Source organism: Giraffa tippelskirchi, chromosome 10, assembly GCF_054371585.1.
Source record: "Giraffa tippelskirchi isolate mGirTip1 chromosome 10, T2T-mGirTip1v1.2.pri, whole genome shotgun sequence".
Taxonomy (NCBI): Eukaryota; Metazoa; Chordata; class Mammalia; order Artiodactyla; family Giraffidae; genus Giraffa; species Giraffa tippelskirchi.
In genome coordinates this window covers 57,730,606-57,746,919 of record NC_137284.1, presented here as the reverse complement: position 1 = coordinate 57,746,919, position 16,314 = coordinate 57,730,606, and the positions used below count along the sequence as shown (strand labels likewise).

At 42.9% G+C, this 16,314-nt stretch overlaps 1 protein-coding gene across 13 annotated transcripts in view; it reads left to right on the top strand.

The window, feature by feature from the left end:
• CDK6 (cyclin dependent kinase 6) overlaps window positions 1-16,314 on the top strand; it is a 246,964-nt gene that overhangs the window by 114,447 nt on the left and 116,203 nt on the right. For 11 of the 13 annotated variants that reach the window (XM_081531458.1, XM_081531463.1, XM_081531453.1 and 8 more), the window contains exon 4: window positions 3,796-3,963. The exons of the other annotated variants lie outside the window; for them this stretch is intronic. In XM_081531458.1, coding sequence (XP_081387584.1) covers window positions 3,796-3,963 — 168 coding nt within the window. The remainder of the gene's footprint in view (window positions 1-3,795; window positions 3,964-16,314) is intronic. 13 annotated transcript variants of the gene reach the window in all.

The following is a 16,314-nucleotide window of genomic DNA, read 5'->3' as shown; positions in this document are numbered from 1 at the left end:
ATTCATTCATATAATTCTCAGAAATTGGGACCAGAGTTCTTATTCTTATTTGTGACCAGAGTTACAAGTCCATCGTGCTCCAATGCATCAATGCATTGGAATTAGTGAAGGAAATGAGATTTTTGGCAATTTTAAAAAAAATCAACTCAAGGTTCACTAGTTTGAAACTCTAATTGTAGCTGGATGTTGCGGGTTTAAAAGAAAACCCAGTTTGCTAACCAAAAAAAATTAAGTAGCCTGATAAAATCGAAAGAGTGGTAATTCTTACATAGAACCAACTCTTTATACATAGGTGTCATTTACATGGAATCAAATGTTAGACCAGTATATGTGTTCTCACTGCCTAAACTGTGCTTTCATATGATGTTAACAAGTCATTTTTATCTACACTTGCCTTTAAATAGAGGAGAACTACACTCTTAGAATAAGTAGCAAAATAATACAACCTAAAACCAAATAATGATTATGGCATAGAAGGAAAACTATGCAGCCAATAAAAATCATATTGTATAAAAAAGTTACATTTTAGAAGAATTTTGTTGAAGTAACAAAATATTCACAATGAATTGTTAAATCTTTTTACAGCAACTGTAAAATGTGTACAGAATAATAACAATTTCTATTTTAAAATATGTGTTATATTTATATACTGATGTTATGTATATTGATATATAATATATGATATATTTTATATACAGTGCTTCAGTATTAAATAGAATTATAATATATTTACACCTGCAGATATACCAGTATCTGTTTAAAAGACGTGAAAGACAAAGTAATTTAACAGTTTTCTCTGTTTTCTGAGTGGTGGGGTTTTGCTTGATTTTTTTTCTTCCTCTGGATTTTTAATGAATTTTTAAAAAAGATTTCTACATGCATTAAGCATGGACCAATTTTATAACTAAGAAAAATATAGTGTGTGCTATGAAGTGAAAGTCTCTTGGTCATGTCTGACTCTTTGTGACCTCATGGACTATACAGCCCATGGAATTCTCCAGGTCAGAATACTAGAGTGGGCAGCTGTTTCCTTCTCCAGGGGATCTTCATGACCCAGGAATCAAACCGGGGTCTCCTGCGCTGCAGGCGGATTCTTTACCAGCTGAGCTACCAGGGCTGTATAAATGCACAAATGAAAGCAGTATACATGTATTTAAACTCACGTGGCTCAGTCAGTAAAGAATCTGCCTGCAATGCGGGAGACCTGGGTTCGATCCCTGGGCCAGGAAGATCTCCTTGGAGGAGGGTATGGCAGCCCACTCCAGTATTCTTGCCTGGAGAATCCCCAAGGACAGAGGAGCCTGGTGGGCTGCAGTCCCTAGAGCTGCAAAGAGTTAGACGTGACTGAGCAACTAAGTGCAGCACACAGTTGAGGCTTTTTATAAATTTCGATGGGCCTTGTTAGTAATTACTTGATTCAGATTTTTACATATTTATTCTACTCATTGGCTGCTTACACTGTTTGAACACTGAAACATGAATCAAGCACATTTATTCTTGGTACTGTTTGAAAGGGTTGGTGCTTGGTGTATAAGAAGCTAAAGATGGCAAGCCAGCATGACATTACTGTAGGTTAGTCATGCTGTTTAAAATCCACTGTTTACAAGTTGTGTACATGTGTTTCCAATAAAAACTTGTGTGCCACAGAAGATTACTTTCATTAACATTTTGTGCTTCACTTTCACACTCTCGTTTATTCATTGCAAGTTGCTTTACCCTCAGTCATTCTTAAATCCTGGACAACTGGCCCTCGACAGGGCAATCTGATCTTTCCATCTTTGGAAACTTAGAAGGTAACCCCGGCCAGTTCATCAGCTCCATTTAGGTAGAGCTCAGAAAGAATTCCAGTTCACCTGTGTCATCCCCACTTAGTGCTGTGCTCACTGACCTCGTGACAGTGGCCACGTTTTCCTCTAGTTATTTCTGACTCGGTCTCCCCTAGGGAACGGGACACTTCAACAATGATCATTTGTTTCCTGCAAACTACACAATATGCTTTACTTCACGTGCAAACTTCACATGTATTACTTCGTTTAAATCTCATATTATGAAAAGTAAGCCCCATTTTCTCCTTTTTATAGGTGGAAAACTAGGCTTTGGTTTTGAATAAGCCAGGAGCTAAAGATAGGACTCCCTGAAGAAAATACCAATACTATAAGCCAATAACCAAATACAGCCCAACTGATGAACAAGTGTGTCCTCACAGCCCCTCCCAGCTCTGAAGCCCCTGATGCTGCCTAAGCATTTTTCTAACCCTTACAAGAGCCAAATTAATTCCATCCTCCCTTTATACTCCATTCTCACAGTATTATGTGGGGTGGAGGAGGTAGGTCAGTCTTATTAACCTTCAGATTTCAAAGGACCATATCATGTTCACTATCTTAAATTCCTACCATCCGACACTGTTTCTGAGTTTAAAATATTGTATCTGCTTTTATAAGTTCTAAAATTAGAAGAAGGTGTGATGTTGGTCCAGATGCCTCCATACTGGCTGATTCTGTCAGCAGTAAGTGCTAACTGCAGTCAGTGCTTTACAAACAGTGATCTTATGCAGTAGGTTTTGTCACTTTCCTGTTTTTACGGACAGAAAAAGTGAGGCTTGGTGAGGTTAAACTGCTTACCTGGTTTTCCATACTCATATGATCATTCATCTAATAAAGGAGTGCCTTGGGAATTAGAATCCAGTTTTCCTGGACTCTGGTTCAAGTCAAGACTCTGTTTTTATTGCTAGTGATATTGCTGCTGCCGCTGCTGTTAAGTCGCTACAGTCGTGCCTGACTCTGTGCGACCCCATAGACGGCAGCCCACCAGGCTCCGCCGTCCCTGGGATTCTCCAGGCAAGAACACCAGAGCGGGTTGCCATTTCCTTCTCCAATGCATGAAAGTGAAAAGTGAAATTGAAGTCGATCAGTCGTGTCTGACTCTTCGCGACCCCATGGACTGCAGCCTACCAGGCTCCCCCGTCCATGGGATTTTCCAGGCAAGAGTACTGGAGTGAGGTGCCATTGCCTTCTCCAGCTAGTGGTGTTACTTTGGGCTAATTACATACACCTACTATGTATCAGCTTCTTGACCTGTGAAATGGGTTGATAATGTTTTTTACCTCAGTGTTGTGATATGGATTAAGTGAATTACTAAAGCAGTACTTGATACATAGTGACTGCTGAATAATAGGTGCTATAAAAATATTAAGAACTACCATTGCTGTTATCATTGTTTACTGGATTTTAATTGTTGAAATCATGTGTTAAATCATATAAAAGTATGGGAAGTAAAAAATGTCCCTCTCTTGCCAACTACTTTCTCTCCCCACCATTAACCCTGGACACCAGTTTGGTATATATCCTTCCAGAATATTTCCTATGTCATCTGAAACTTTTTTTTTTGTAATATTTATTTGGCTTTGCCAGGCCTTAGTTGCAGCACATGGGATCTTTAGTTGAGGCATGTGAGCTTTTTAATTGTGGCGTGTGGGATCTAGTTCCCTGACCAGCGATCAAACCTGAGCTCCTTGCATTGGGAGTGCAGAGTCTTAGCCACTGGACCACCAGGGAAGTCCCTGAAATTATTTTTAAATCATCCTTTCATTAATAAAATACAAGTGGAGAGTGACACTTTTTGTAGTAATGTTGAGCATGGGAGAGTGGAGCTGTAGAAAGGGGGACAGATTCATTCATTCAGCAGGTATTTATCAAATGCTTTGTATGTGCCAAACACTATTCTAAGTACTGAGAATTCAGCATGTTGAATTTCTCTTTTGGCAATTGATTGATTTTGTTTTTCGGTTTTATTTAGGATATGATGTTTCAGCTTCTCCGAGGCCTGGACTTTCTTCATTCTCACCGAGTGGTGCATCGTGATCTAAAACCACAGAACATTCTGGTGACCAGCAGTGGACAAATAAAACTGGCTGACTTCGGCCTTGCTCGCATCTACAGCTTTCAGATGGCTCTTACCTCAGTGGTGAGTGAGAAAGTGCTCTTCTATCATTCAACTTCATTTTCCTCTTTGGAATGATAGACTGCCCCCATTCCAGGCCCCTAATGTTGTTGCTGCCCGTGGTCAGTTTGTGGGCAGAATGTCTTTGCACTTTTTATATGGCGGGCAGTAGGAAGAGAGTGTTCTGCTTACAACTGCAGACATATCCGGGCTGGGCTTGTTGTGGACAGAACCCATTGCAGAAATAGACTGTTGCTTCTTAGCCACTAGAAAGGAATCAGTTACAAGTTTCCCAATGGTTTTGCCGTATGGCTTTTTGCCATAACCACTGTTTTCAGAGCTGCATATGTAGTGTCTGGGGAGACACAGCTAAAGGTCAGGGAGGAGAGAATGCCAAGAACACTTCCTATCCTAGTTTGAGAAACAGCTAGGTACCTGCACAGGTGTGTGAAAGCACTCCTGTGAGGCTGTGGTGTCGACTGTGAAGAAGAGATTGAATTTACAGTGAACTTGGATGATCTATGAACAGGCAGCGCCACCCTGCCGCGTGATGGCTTCCTCCAAGCCGAAACACAAAGCGGAGACCCACAGGCTCTATTTTGGTGAAGAATGACAGTTGTAATATTCTGGGGTTTTTTGTCTCATGCAGACATAAAACCATAATAGCCACTGACTTTGGTTAGCTTCTGTTTCTCCTAATGTAGTTCCTTGTTTCCGAGATGAATTTTGGTGAAAATGCACCCAAAATATACAACAGGAGCCTGGAAGTAAGCACTAATAAACCCTTGTCTTTGAAGGGCCTGTTCTACATACAGTGAATTCAGGCATAGATTTTTTTTTTTTTTTAAGCCAGGGACTGTCCCTTTGCTGTGCTACTTATTCGGGGCAGGACATGGATGCGTGGATGTGGACTCGGAGAATCCTTTTGATTCCATGAAGACTACAAACATTGCCCCCAAAGCTTTAGATTAAGCCTTAAGTAAAAGAATCTTCATGGGTCAATAGGTCATTGTCTACGTATTATCCATCTTTTTTTTTTAATTAATTAATTTATTTTAATTGGAGGCCAATAACTGTACAGTATTGTGGTTTTTGCCATACATTGACATGAATCAGCCACGGGTGTACATGTGTCCCCATCCCAAACCCCCCTCCCACATCCCTCCCCATCCCATCCCTCTGGGTTGTCCCAGTGCACCGGCTTTGAGTGCCCTGTTTCCTGCATCAAACTTGGACTGGTGATCTAATTCACATATGGTAATAATATACATGGTTCAAGATGGTAATGACGACCCTATATGCGAGACAGCAAAAGAGACACAGATATAAAGTCTCTTTTGGACTCTGTGGGAGAAGGTGAAGGTGGGATGATCTGAGAGAATAGCACTGAAACATGTATATTACCGTATCGTCCATCTTTTAGCCTCAAAGTGGTTCTCAGTCAAGGGTGGCGCTGGAGGGACGGGGGAGGGGAAACGTGGTTGAGAAATGTATGACGGCACCTTTGGTCATCATAACAACTTGGTGGGTGGAGGCGGCTGCAAGGTGGCTAATATTCTGCCTAACAAAGAATTGCCTCCGCAAATTCCAGTAATGCCCCCCTGAGAAGCAGAAATTCAGGAGGGGAGTTGGAAATTCTCAGAGAGAACTTGCCTTAGAAAAACACTCAATTTGCGAAAGTATTCTGCTTCCTCATCCCCGAAATACAGATGCTGGAACCTGGTCCATGTCAGATCACATGGTTTCCCAGTGTTCTACACTATACCTAGGGCAAGAGAGTTTTTTTTACAGAAGATTCCTTTGAATGTGTCACCATTGTTGAAAGATAAGCATTCTTGTTTCCTGTTTGCCCATCACACACTGTCACTTTTGAGAAGAGTGGGCACAAAATGGTGTTTAAAGGACACATCCCCGATTTGGGTGGTGTCAGGTGAGCCCTTGTATGCTTATACAATTGCACCAGAAAGCGCTGAGTCGGTGTGTTTTCCCAGTGGGAAGGGTGAGGTAGGCTGTGGCTTCCCTAGGAAGTAGTTTTGTATGTTGTTTCGGGGCCCTGGGGAGAAGCTTGAATAGGCTTTGCGATCTGGACAGATGATGGAAGGAACTGGTCTCCTTGGGTAGATTAATTGAAGGAAGGATGAGCCATAACTGAGCCACTTTATTTTAATCCCCCCTCAACAGGGCACTGAAAACCATAAATAAAAACAGGAAACCCAGTTGGATTTGTTTTGATTTATTTTTTTTCTTCTTAAATTTGAGGAATGATAGCCCAGCTTGTGCGTAACACCAATTAACATTCCATTCTCACTGAAAGTTGATATGTTCAGACAGGAAAATGGAGACAAATGATTTCATACAGAAAAGGGGAAAGGCGATCATAAATACCTGATTTTTCAGTATCTAGCTTGTACTGCATACTCTATACTTATGTGACATAAAATAATTCTTATGTGACATAAAAAAGATTAGCAATCAGCAAAGACACTGAAACAAATTGAGATTTTACTTGAAACAGTAATAGCTGAAATTTAATGTTAAGAATAAAGAGTATGATTCCTGTAGAATGCTGCATTAAAGTTTTTCCCACTGTTCTGTTTTTCTTTTTAAGGAATTCATTTCTATAGTGAGACATTGGTTTACATACACATGGTGAAACGTAGACTTGGAATTGTTTTTTTCAGACTGAACTGTGGGGGTTTTCTTTTTTCTTTTTTTCGTTTCTCAAAGAGAAAAAGACTACACTCCACTTCCTGGAAATATGCATATTTTAGTGGGTTATGTCATACAGGAACTGGGAATCAACTTGATTTGTGGAATGTTAAAGAAATTACAAGTTAACTGATTCGAAACTGACATTTTACAACCATGAGAAATGCTAATATATTACTTCTGTTCCAAAGCCTGACTCAGATTTCCCCTTTTGGTACCCCCTGCAGAAATTAATCCCGCCTTCCTCCCGCATTATTTCCAAAGAAACATTTTATTAATGCCTTTCGTAAGACTGTTTTCTGTCTTGTTTGTAATTATTTAGGGATTTTGTTGATCAAGCTGTAAGTTCCTTAAAGGAGTTGGCCTTTTGGGTAGAAATTAATTTAGGACAGTCATAAGTCTGGACTCTAGCTGTGGCTGAAGTTGGTGTAACATAGGGCCGAGCGATCTGGTTTGGCTTGTCTTCATCTGATAAAGGGGGCTTATGTGCCCTTGGGGCTTACCTGGTGGTTCAGTGGTAAAGAATCCGCCTGCCAATGCAGGAGACTCGAATTCGATCCCTGGGTCAGGAAGGTCCCCTGGAGATGGAAATGGCAACCCACTTCAGTATTCTTGCCTGGGAAATCCCATGGACAGAGGAGCTTGGTGGGCTACAGTCCAGGGGGTTGCAAAGAGTCAGACACAACTTGGTAACTCAACAACAATAAAGTGCCCTTAACTGGGTGCCTCCCCCATGACACAAAGATGTCTTAGGAAGAATTGGGTTCTTGCTATTCAGTATACAGTCAGGTATGCACATGTAACCTCAAAGGGAAAAGTGGTTTATACTTGTTTCTTTAAATGGTACAGAATCAAGATGTGAATGGCTACAGCGAAGACCTTAGAACCAGGCAGAAGGGTCCCCTGGCCTGGATTTCACAATTTGGAGGAGCCAGCACTGGCCCTGCTCTAGCCACGCCTCCCTTGATGGGGGACAGAATCCAGGTACCTCTCAGAGTCTGAGACCCCCACGCTCAGCCAGCCAAACGCAAGGCATTGGAGTTCCCTGACCAAATAGCAATCGCACAAGCTCTTCTCTTCTTCCTAAAAGCACATCGGGCCACCCGTGTACTCACTGCACACCTAAGAGGCAGTAGCTTGCAGATGGGGCAGGATGGGGACACGCAGATGTGGGTGGCCGTAAGCACGTACATGAGGCCTCTTGTTCTGCAGGGAGGATCTGGGGAGGAGAAGAGAAGTGGGGCCCATTATACTCAGAGCCTAGTGAAGAACTATTTCTGAAACCCTGAAAATCAAATTCTGCGACCTGTATGGAAATAACTACATTTGTGGAAAACCAGAGAACAGGTCAGAGGGAGCTTCTTTCCATTGTACGTAAGTGACGTGTACGAATCATGCCCCACGTGGTTATATATAATCTTGTGGCAGGTGGATTTCAAGAATACAGGTATACCTCGTTTTATTGCACCTCACTCTATTGCATTTAGCAGATGTTGCATTTTTTACAAATGGGCGTTTTGTGGTGACCCTGCATCACAGCACCGTTTTCCAACAGCGTTTGCTCACTTAGTGTCTCTGTGTCACTTTTTTGTAATTCTGGCAATATTTCAAACTTTCTCATTCTTAAATTGAATATTTGTTGTGGTGATCTGTGATGTTACTATTTCAAAAGCATTATGAGCTGCAGAAGGCAGCATTTCTTAGCAATAATTATTTTTTAATTAAAGCATGTACATTTTCAGGGCTTCCCAGGTGTCATAGTGGTAAAGAATCTCCCTGCCAATGCAGGAGACACGGGAGATGTGGGTTCGATCCCTGGGTTGGGAAGATCCCCTGGAGCAGGGCATGGCAACCCACTCTGGTATTCTTGCCTGGAGAATTCCATGGGCAGAGGAGCCTGGCGGGCTATAGTTCATGGGGTCTCAAAGAGTCATACAACACTGAGCAAACATGCACACGTGGACTTTTTTTTTTATTAATTTATTTTAATTAGAGGATAATTGCTTTACAGTATTTTGGTGGGTTTCGCCATACATCAACATTAATCGGCCACAGGTATACAGGTGTTCTCCTCCCCTCCCCCCACCATCCTAAACCCCCCTCCCACCTACATCCCCACCCTACGCCTCTGGGTTGTCCCAGAGCACCAGCTTTGGGTGCCCTACTTCAGGCACAAACTCAGATTGGTCATCTGTTTTACATATGGTAATATACATTTCAATGCAGTTCTCTCAAATCATACTACCCTCGCTTTCTCTCACTGAGTCCAAAAGTCTGTTCTTTACATATGTGTCTCCTTTGCTGCCCTGCATGTAGGAACGTCAGTACCATCTTTCTAAATTCCATATATATGTGTTAATATACACTATTTGTCTTTCTCTTTCTGACTTATTTCACTCTGTATAATAGGCTCCAGGTTCAAATACCTTTTTAGAACTGACTCAAATGTGTTCCTTTTTATAGCTGAGTAATCCATTGTGTATATGTACCACAACTTCCTTATCCACTCGTCTGCCAATGGACATCTAGGTTGCTTCCATGTCCTAGCTGTTGTAAGCAGTGCTGCAGTGAACATTGGGGTACATGTTTCTCTTTCAATTCTGCTTTCCTTGGTGTATATGCCCAGCAGTGGGATTGCTGGGTCATATGGCAGTTCTATTCCCAGTTTTTTAAGGAATCTCCATAGTGGCTGTACCAGTTTGTGTTCCAACCAACAGTGTAAGAGGTTCCCTTTTCTCCACACCTTTTCCAGCATTTATTGTTTGTAGAATTTTTGATGTTGCCATTCTGACCCATGTGAGATGGTACCTTATTGTGGTTTTGATTTGCATGTCTCTAATAATGAATGCTGTTAAGCATCTTTTCATGTGTTTATTAGCCATCTTTATGTCTTCTTTGGAGAAATGTCTGTTTAGTTCTTTTGCCCACTTTTTGATTGGGTTTTTTGGTATTGAGCTGCCTGAGCTGCTTATATATTTTGCAGATTAAGTCTTTGTCAGTTGTTACGTTTACTATTATTTTCTCCCATTCCGAGGGCTGTCTTTTCACCTTGCTTGTAGTTTCCTTCATTGTGCAAAAGCTTTTAAGCTTAGTTATGTCCCATTTGTTTATCTTTGCTTTAGTTCCATTACTCTGGGAGGTGGTTCATAGAGGATCTTGCTGTGATTTATGTCAGAGAGTGTTCTGCCTAACACATACACATTTTTAAAGACAAATGCTATTGCATTCTCAGTAGATTATGGTTGGTTGGTTGGTTGCTAAGTCAAGTCCGACTCTTTTGCATGTGTCTGCTCCCTTAAAATCATCCATGATTTTAGGCATGAAATCAGGCATGAAAAGTGCCTGATCATGACAGTGCACACATCATGCTCCCTGTGTGGTGTGAGACTGCTTTGAGGGCCGTTCATAGCGGTGCCAGGGTTGATATTTTTATATCCAGATGTAATTGCCACATCTGTGCAGTTAGAGTGAGTCACTCCCCAGGGCAGCCACCATGATGCCACCTGTGGATAGAGAGAAGGCTACAGCTTAAAATGAGCTCGTTCCTTTTGGGGCATCAATAACTTCTCATGCTGGGATGAAGACCAGAATTGGCCTGCCATAAACCAATTTCTGTTCTTCAGTGAACAATAAGTATTACAGTGCCTTTTCAGTGTTTTGGGAGGGCCTTTATCCAGTCATTAGACAAATGGGAGAATTAGCATTTTTCCTCCAAATGCCTGTGCCTAATACACAGTTTGGAGGAAAAAAATCCACTTTGTACCATATGGAAGAATGAGAATATTCTTCTGTCTTTTCAGTGACTTAATAAAAATTCTCACTAAGTGAATCACATTCTCCTTCTCAAAAGTTCCTTTTTTCTATATTATCTTTCCTATTAAAGGACATATGTATTCATATGAAAGCACCTTCCTCTCTGTAGAAATAAAAGACAACAACTAAATAGTAAACATGGGAAGACTTTTTTGATAGTTATACAGATTACAAAAATTCACTTGGGGATTTTTTTAATATGAAACTGATAAGACTCCCCAAATTTCCTTATTTAAGATCACAAGAATTAGGGAATTATTTAATTCCTATTTAATTCACAAGAATTATTTAATACAAGAATTAGGGAAAAAACCCAATTGCTTACATCCTCTCCTTATGCCTCTGGCGGTTTCCTCTTCCAGTGCCCGTGTGGGTAGCAATTGCACGCAAGCATGAGTGCTAAGTCACATCAGTCATATCCACCTCTTTGAGACCCCATGGGCTGTGTAGTCCACCAGGCTCCTTTGACCATGGGATTCTCCAGGCAAGAATACTAGAGTGGGTTGCCATGCTCCCCTCCGGGGGTCTTCCCGACCCAGAGATCAACTCTGAGTCTCTTACATCTTCTCCTCTGGCAGGCAGATCCTTTGCGCCACCTCGGAAGCCCATGGGTAGCGTTTAGTAAACACTATAGAAACTTGTGGATTCAGAAACTCTTTGATAATCCTAGGGTAGAAAGTAAATGGAGTTGTGACATTCAGTCAACTGATCGCTTTCCACGTGCCAAGCACTGCCGGTGAATCCGAGGGACTGTGGGGAACAGAAGTGGATGAAGTCTTGGCTCTCATGGAGCTCGTCATCAAAATGGGGAGGCAAATCTTAATCAATTAGTCATGCCAAGAAGTGTAGAGTTAGAAACAGAGATAAGTGCAATAAAGGAGAAGGGCAGAATGCTGCAAGGCCCTTGGGTCAGGGAAGCCCTCCCCATTCACGCCCTCCAAGATGGGAGATGCTCAGAGAGGTCGCCAGCATCCTCCCTGGATGCAGGCCCCATGGAGGTGCCCATCCTGCAGTCTGTGCTCATTTTGTCTGTTTCTGTTTGGGATAGCTCACTTGACAGCACCCAGTTGGCACCACCAAGCCGGCAAAGGGAAGCCGGACCCAAGATCAGAGAACAATGTCATCTTTTACAGAGAAAATAAATTGTTTATGCTTGTTTCCTCTCCATGCGTGTCGTATTTACTATGGAGACCTGGCAGGATCTGTGCCTCCTTGGGCAGCCGAATTGCTCCCACAGAAGCCTGCACAGCCTGCCAGTGCATACTGAGTAAATCAGAGCAAAGGCGTGAACCGAGTATAATGGAAAAAACCCACAGCCCGTCGCCAGGGCACCTCGGCGAAAGTGCAGGACACACCTCGCACGGCTCCCGGGCCTCCCGCCCCATTCGACCTCTGCTTGCCGTGACACAACCAGGTCTGTTCTGTGAAAGCTTCCAGTCGCCAGTGCATGTTTCACAGCCAACAATGGAGCATTTGTGCCGATTTCGCTTTCACTTTCACCAGCGAGGGAAGTGGAGCACAATGGGGGCAGTGCCCACGGCTTGGGAACAGGACACGTTTTTCCCTAGGATTCCCAGGGCTGGGTACGTGGAAAATGCCAGAGCCAAGACAAACATGAAAAGCCAGCCAGATCATCCATTACGCTTTCTCAGTGGCAATCAGACACATTTCAGCTTACCATCTGATGGGTAGTCTCTGCCTGTGGGGTAAAGGCAGATGCCGTTGACCACTGTGAGCACTGTCCCTGAAGAAGGAGCCTGTATTCCACACCGTGCAGGACGCTGCCATGGGTGTGCCTGCCGTGTGCGCGTGGGTGCCTGTCTCATTGCACCAAGTGTTCTTGCTGAGTTCATCAAATGACTGCTTTCCTGGTTTGTAAAAGATAGACATTCATTTGACTCACCTAATTCCAGCTCCTTCATAAGCGATCACTGTTGAGAATTAGTTCTGGACAAAAACAGTTTAACTGTAATGCTACTGCCTGGAAGGTGTTTTGCTTCCTCCATACTTCTGTTCGGCCAGCTCATCAAGGTATGATACAGACAGGGTCTGCTTGTCACCTGGTTATTTACATTCATCCTACCTGTGTCTACCCTGTGTGATGCCATTCAAGTCTCAGAAGTAAGTTGAATGATGGCTTAAAGGTTAGTCACTCAGTCATGTCTGACTCTTTGTGACCCCATGGACTGTAGCCTGCCAGGCTCCTCTGTCCATGGAGTTCTCCAGACAGGAATACTGGAGTGGTTTGCCATTCCCTTTTCTGGGGGATCTTCCCGACCCAGGGATCAAAGCCTGGTCTTCTGCATTGCAGGCAGATTTTTTACTGTCTGAGCCACAGGGGAAGCCCAAATCTCAGAAGCTTGAGGCGAGGTTTGAGTGTCAAGACCAGCCGTTGTCTTAACATTGAGGAGACCAAGTGCTTTAGAGAGGTTTTGCAAACAGAGGGTTTCTTAGGGATCCAGAAGCTGGAAAAATTTTGTTGCCTCTTCCATTTAATATTCTTATGGGAATGCACCTTCTGTGGTTGGTCAGGGGCTCATCTGGCAAACTGCATTTAATGGGATGACTCCATCTCCCCTAAATTCCCTTAACTCAAGTGTCCTGTCATATGCCTTCAACAGAGTATGAGACACGGTCCTTAGAATTGAGTAGGAAACAATGTCTCTATAACTTGGATTTTTACATCCTCTCTAATTCTTAGGATATTTCACTTCTGATGTTTTACAGATACCGCTGCTTGCTTCCTTGCAAGGTGGGCAAAGATAGAAGTATCTTCAGTTTGCTTGGGCTTGGCTAGTCTTGTTGTACAAGTTCCTGAGTTGAGCTGTGTCACTGAAATTCTGTTACATTGCACACTGCCATTTTTATTCACTCACCTGCAGTGTTGTACTATTTTAGTGTTTCCTACAGTGCCCTCCTGGCCCATGGTAGGCACTTGATAAACACATGATGAATGAATGAAACAAATCCTCATGATTCTACATTGTCTAAAGAATGAATTCCAACTCTGTAGCATGGCACGCAGAGGGTTGTTTTTTGTTTTTTCTGTGTTCAGTTCAGTTCAATTCAGTCACTCCATTGTGTCCAACTCTTTGTGACCCCAGGGACTGCAGCACACCAGGCCTCCCTGTCCATTACCAACCCCTCCATCCTCTCCCTCCCACCTACAAATCACCCCCATACTCATAAATACATATTCCTTATTGTCTAACACCATCATTTCTCACGACTCTTTAAATTTAAGTTCTTTCACAACTCCCTGTTTTCACAGATGAATTGGTGAATGAATTTCCAACTCTACTTTTTCTGTGTCACTGCTGGGACCATTGCATCATCATTCAGTTCAGTTCAGTCCCTCAGTCGTGTCTGACTCTTTGTGACTGCAGCACATCAGGCCTTCCTGTCCATCACCAACTCCTGGAGTCTACCCAAACCCACGTCCATTTAGTCGGTGATGCCATCCAACCATCTCATCCTCTGTCGTCCCCTTCTCCTCCCACGTTCAATCCTTCCCAGCATCAGGGTCTTTTCCAATGAGTCAACTCTTTGCATGAGGTGGCCAAAGTATTGGAGTTTTAGCTTCAACATCAGTCTTTCCAATGAACGCCCAGTACTGATCTCCTTTAGGATGGACTGGTTGTTCTCCAGCACCACAGTTCAAAAGCATCAATTCTTCGGCACTCAGTTTTCTTCACAGTCCAACTCTCACATTCATACATGACTACTGGAAAAACCAAAGCTTTAACTGGACGGACCTTTGTTGGCAAAGTCATGTCTCTGCTTTTTAATATGTTGTCTAGGTTGGTCATAACTTTTCTTCCAAGAAGCAAGCATCTTAATTTCATGTGTCTTTTAATCACGCCTGCTGCAGTGATTTTGGAGTCCCAAAAAATAAAGTCTGTCACTGTTTCCACTGTTTCCCCATCTATGTGCCATGAAGAGATGGGACCAGTTGCCATGATCTTAGTTTTGTGACTGTTGAGTTTTAAGTCAACTTTTTCACTCTCCTCTTTCACTTTTGTCGAGAGGCTCTTTAGTTCTTCTTCACTGATAAGCATCTAAAGATTTGTTGTTTATTTTAAACTCAACTTTCAACCCAGTTGCCCACTGCGTCACTCCCTGTTAGTCACTGGAGCTCTGAGGGAGTTGCAGTTATACTTTGAATATCTTTTGGGGCAGCCAGTCCTAACCTTCAAATAATTACCGTGCTTCATCCTCCTTGGGAGAAGGCAATGGCAACCCATTCTAGTACTCTTGCCTGGAAAATCCCATGGATGGAGGAGCCCGGTAGGCTACAGTCCATGGGGTCTCGAAGAGTTTGACATGACTGAGGGACTTCACTTTCACTTTTCACTTTCATGCATTGGAGAAGGAAATGGCAACCCACTCCAGTGTTCTTGCCTGGAGAATCCCAGGGACGGCGGAGCCTGGTGCGCTGCCATCTATGGGGTCGCACAGAGTCGGACACGACTGAAGCAACTTAGCAGCAGCAGCAGCAGCATCCTCCTTATTTGAGATCACAAGCCTTCCTACTCCTCCCCTACTTGTGCAGGTACATTTCCTGTATGGTGTGTTTAAATTAAGAATTAAGGTCTTTGGGGATCCTTAAAGGAAATGTAATGTTGTAGGAAAAGGTTGAAAATGTCTGCGTTATTGTTTCCTTTAGTCATTTTATTTAGTCCACTTGGGTTCTTGAGAAGTATAGGTACGTGTTTCTGTTAATCTGTATGTGGGTGCGTGCCTGCTCAAGTCTCTTCAGTCATGCCCAACTCTTTGTGAGCCTGTGGACTGTAGCTCACAAGGCTCCTCTGTCCATGGGATTCTCCAGGCAAGACTACTGGAGTGGGGTGCCATGCCCTTCAGCAGGGGATCTTCTTGACCCAGGGATTGAACCCAGGTCTCCTGCGTCTCCTGCATTGGGAGGCGGGTTCTTTACCATTGAATCGCCTGGGAAGCCCTAATCTGTATAGCTGTCTCCAAAAGTTCAGCTCAGACTTGTGTGCAATCGCTTTGTTGTGCTGGATTTTCTTTCCTATTGTATTGACTTTATTGCAAATATTTCAAATGTGTTTCTCCGTGATGCTCCCTGGGCTGCTGAACAATGCCTCTTGCTGCTCCCACTTTCTCTTTTCCTTTTCTCTGCAGATTGAAGCACAGGGAGAGTGACGTTGTGACACCCAACATCATAAGGACACTGATGATGTTTAAGTCCCTCATAAATTTGAATGCTAAACTTTACAGTTGGCCGTGGAGGAATAGTCTACCTTCAGGTCTCAGGGAAACATCCAACAGAAAGGAGGGGAACGCGTAGGAGAATTTACTTTAGCACTGCTCATATATTTATTTTGAAGGCTGGCAGAATCTAAAACTGGGGGCCATAAATTTAACCACTCAACCGTAAAAAGCCCAAAATAAGGGACAAAAATCTCTCCTACTTCTAGGTTTGGATACTCATCTAAAGTTACAAGATTTCTCTTCTGCTATTTAACCTTTTTTTTTTTTTTAAATTTCTAAGCCATCCTTCCCTTTCTTCTTTCCCATTTTTATTTTGATGAATTCCTCTTTAAAGGTCAGCATGCTTCTAGATGTAGGGACGTGTTTTCTGAACGAGGTTGATAGATTCCTCGGTGACGCTGACAGCTCCCTGCACCTTATGTAACGCAGGGTGATTTCAGTGAGGTGGGGACCGCACATGGTATCTGTTCTTGTGGGAAAATATGCTTCAGTGGTTTACTGGCACTGATCTTGGAATGTGGCATTTAAAAGTACCTTTTTACAGTGGGAAAGAATTCTGTCAAGAATAAACAGTCTGACCTTGTTAAATGGGCCAAAGTCGGTCTGTAACCTAGTTCC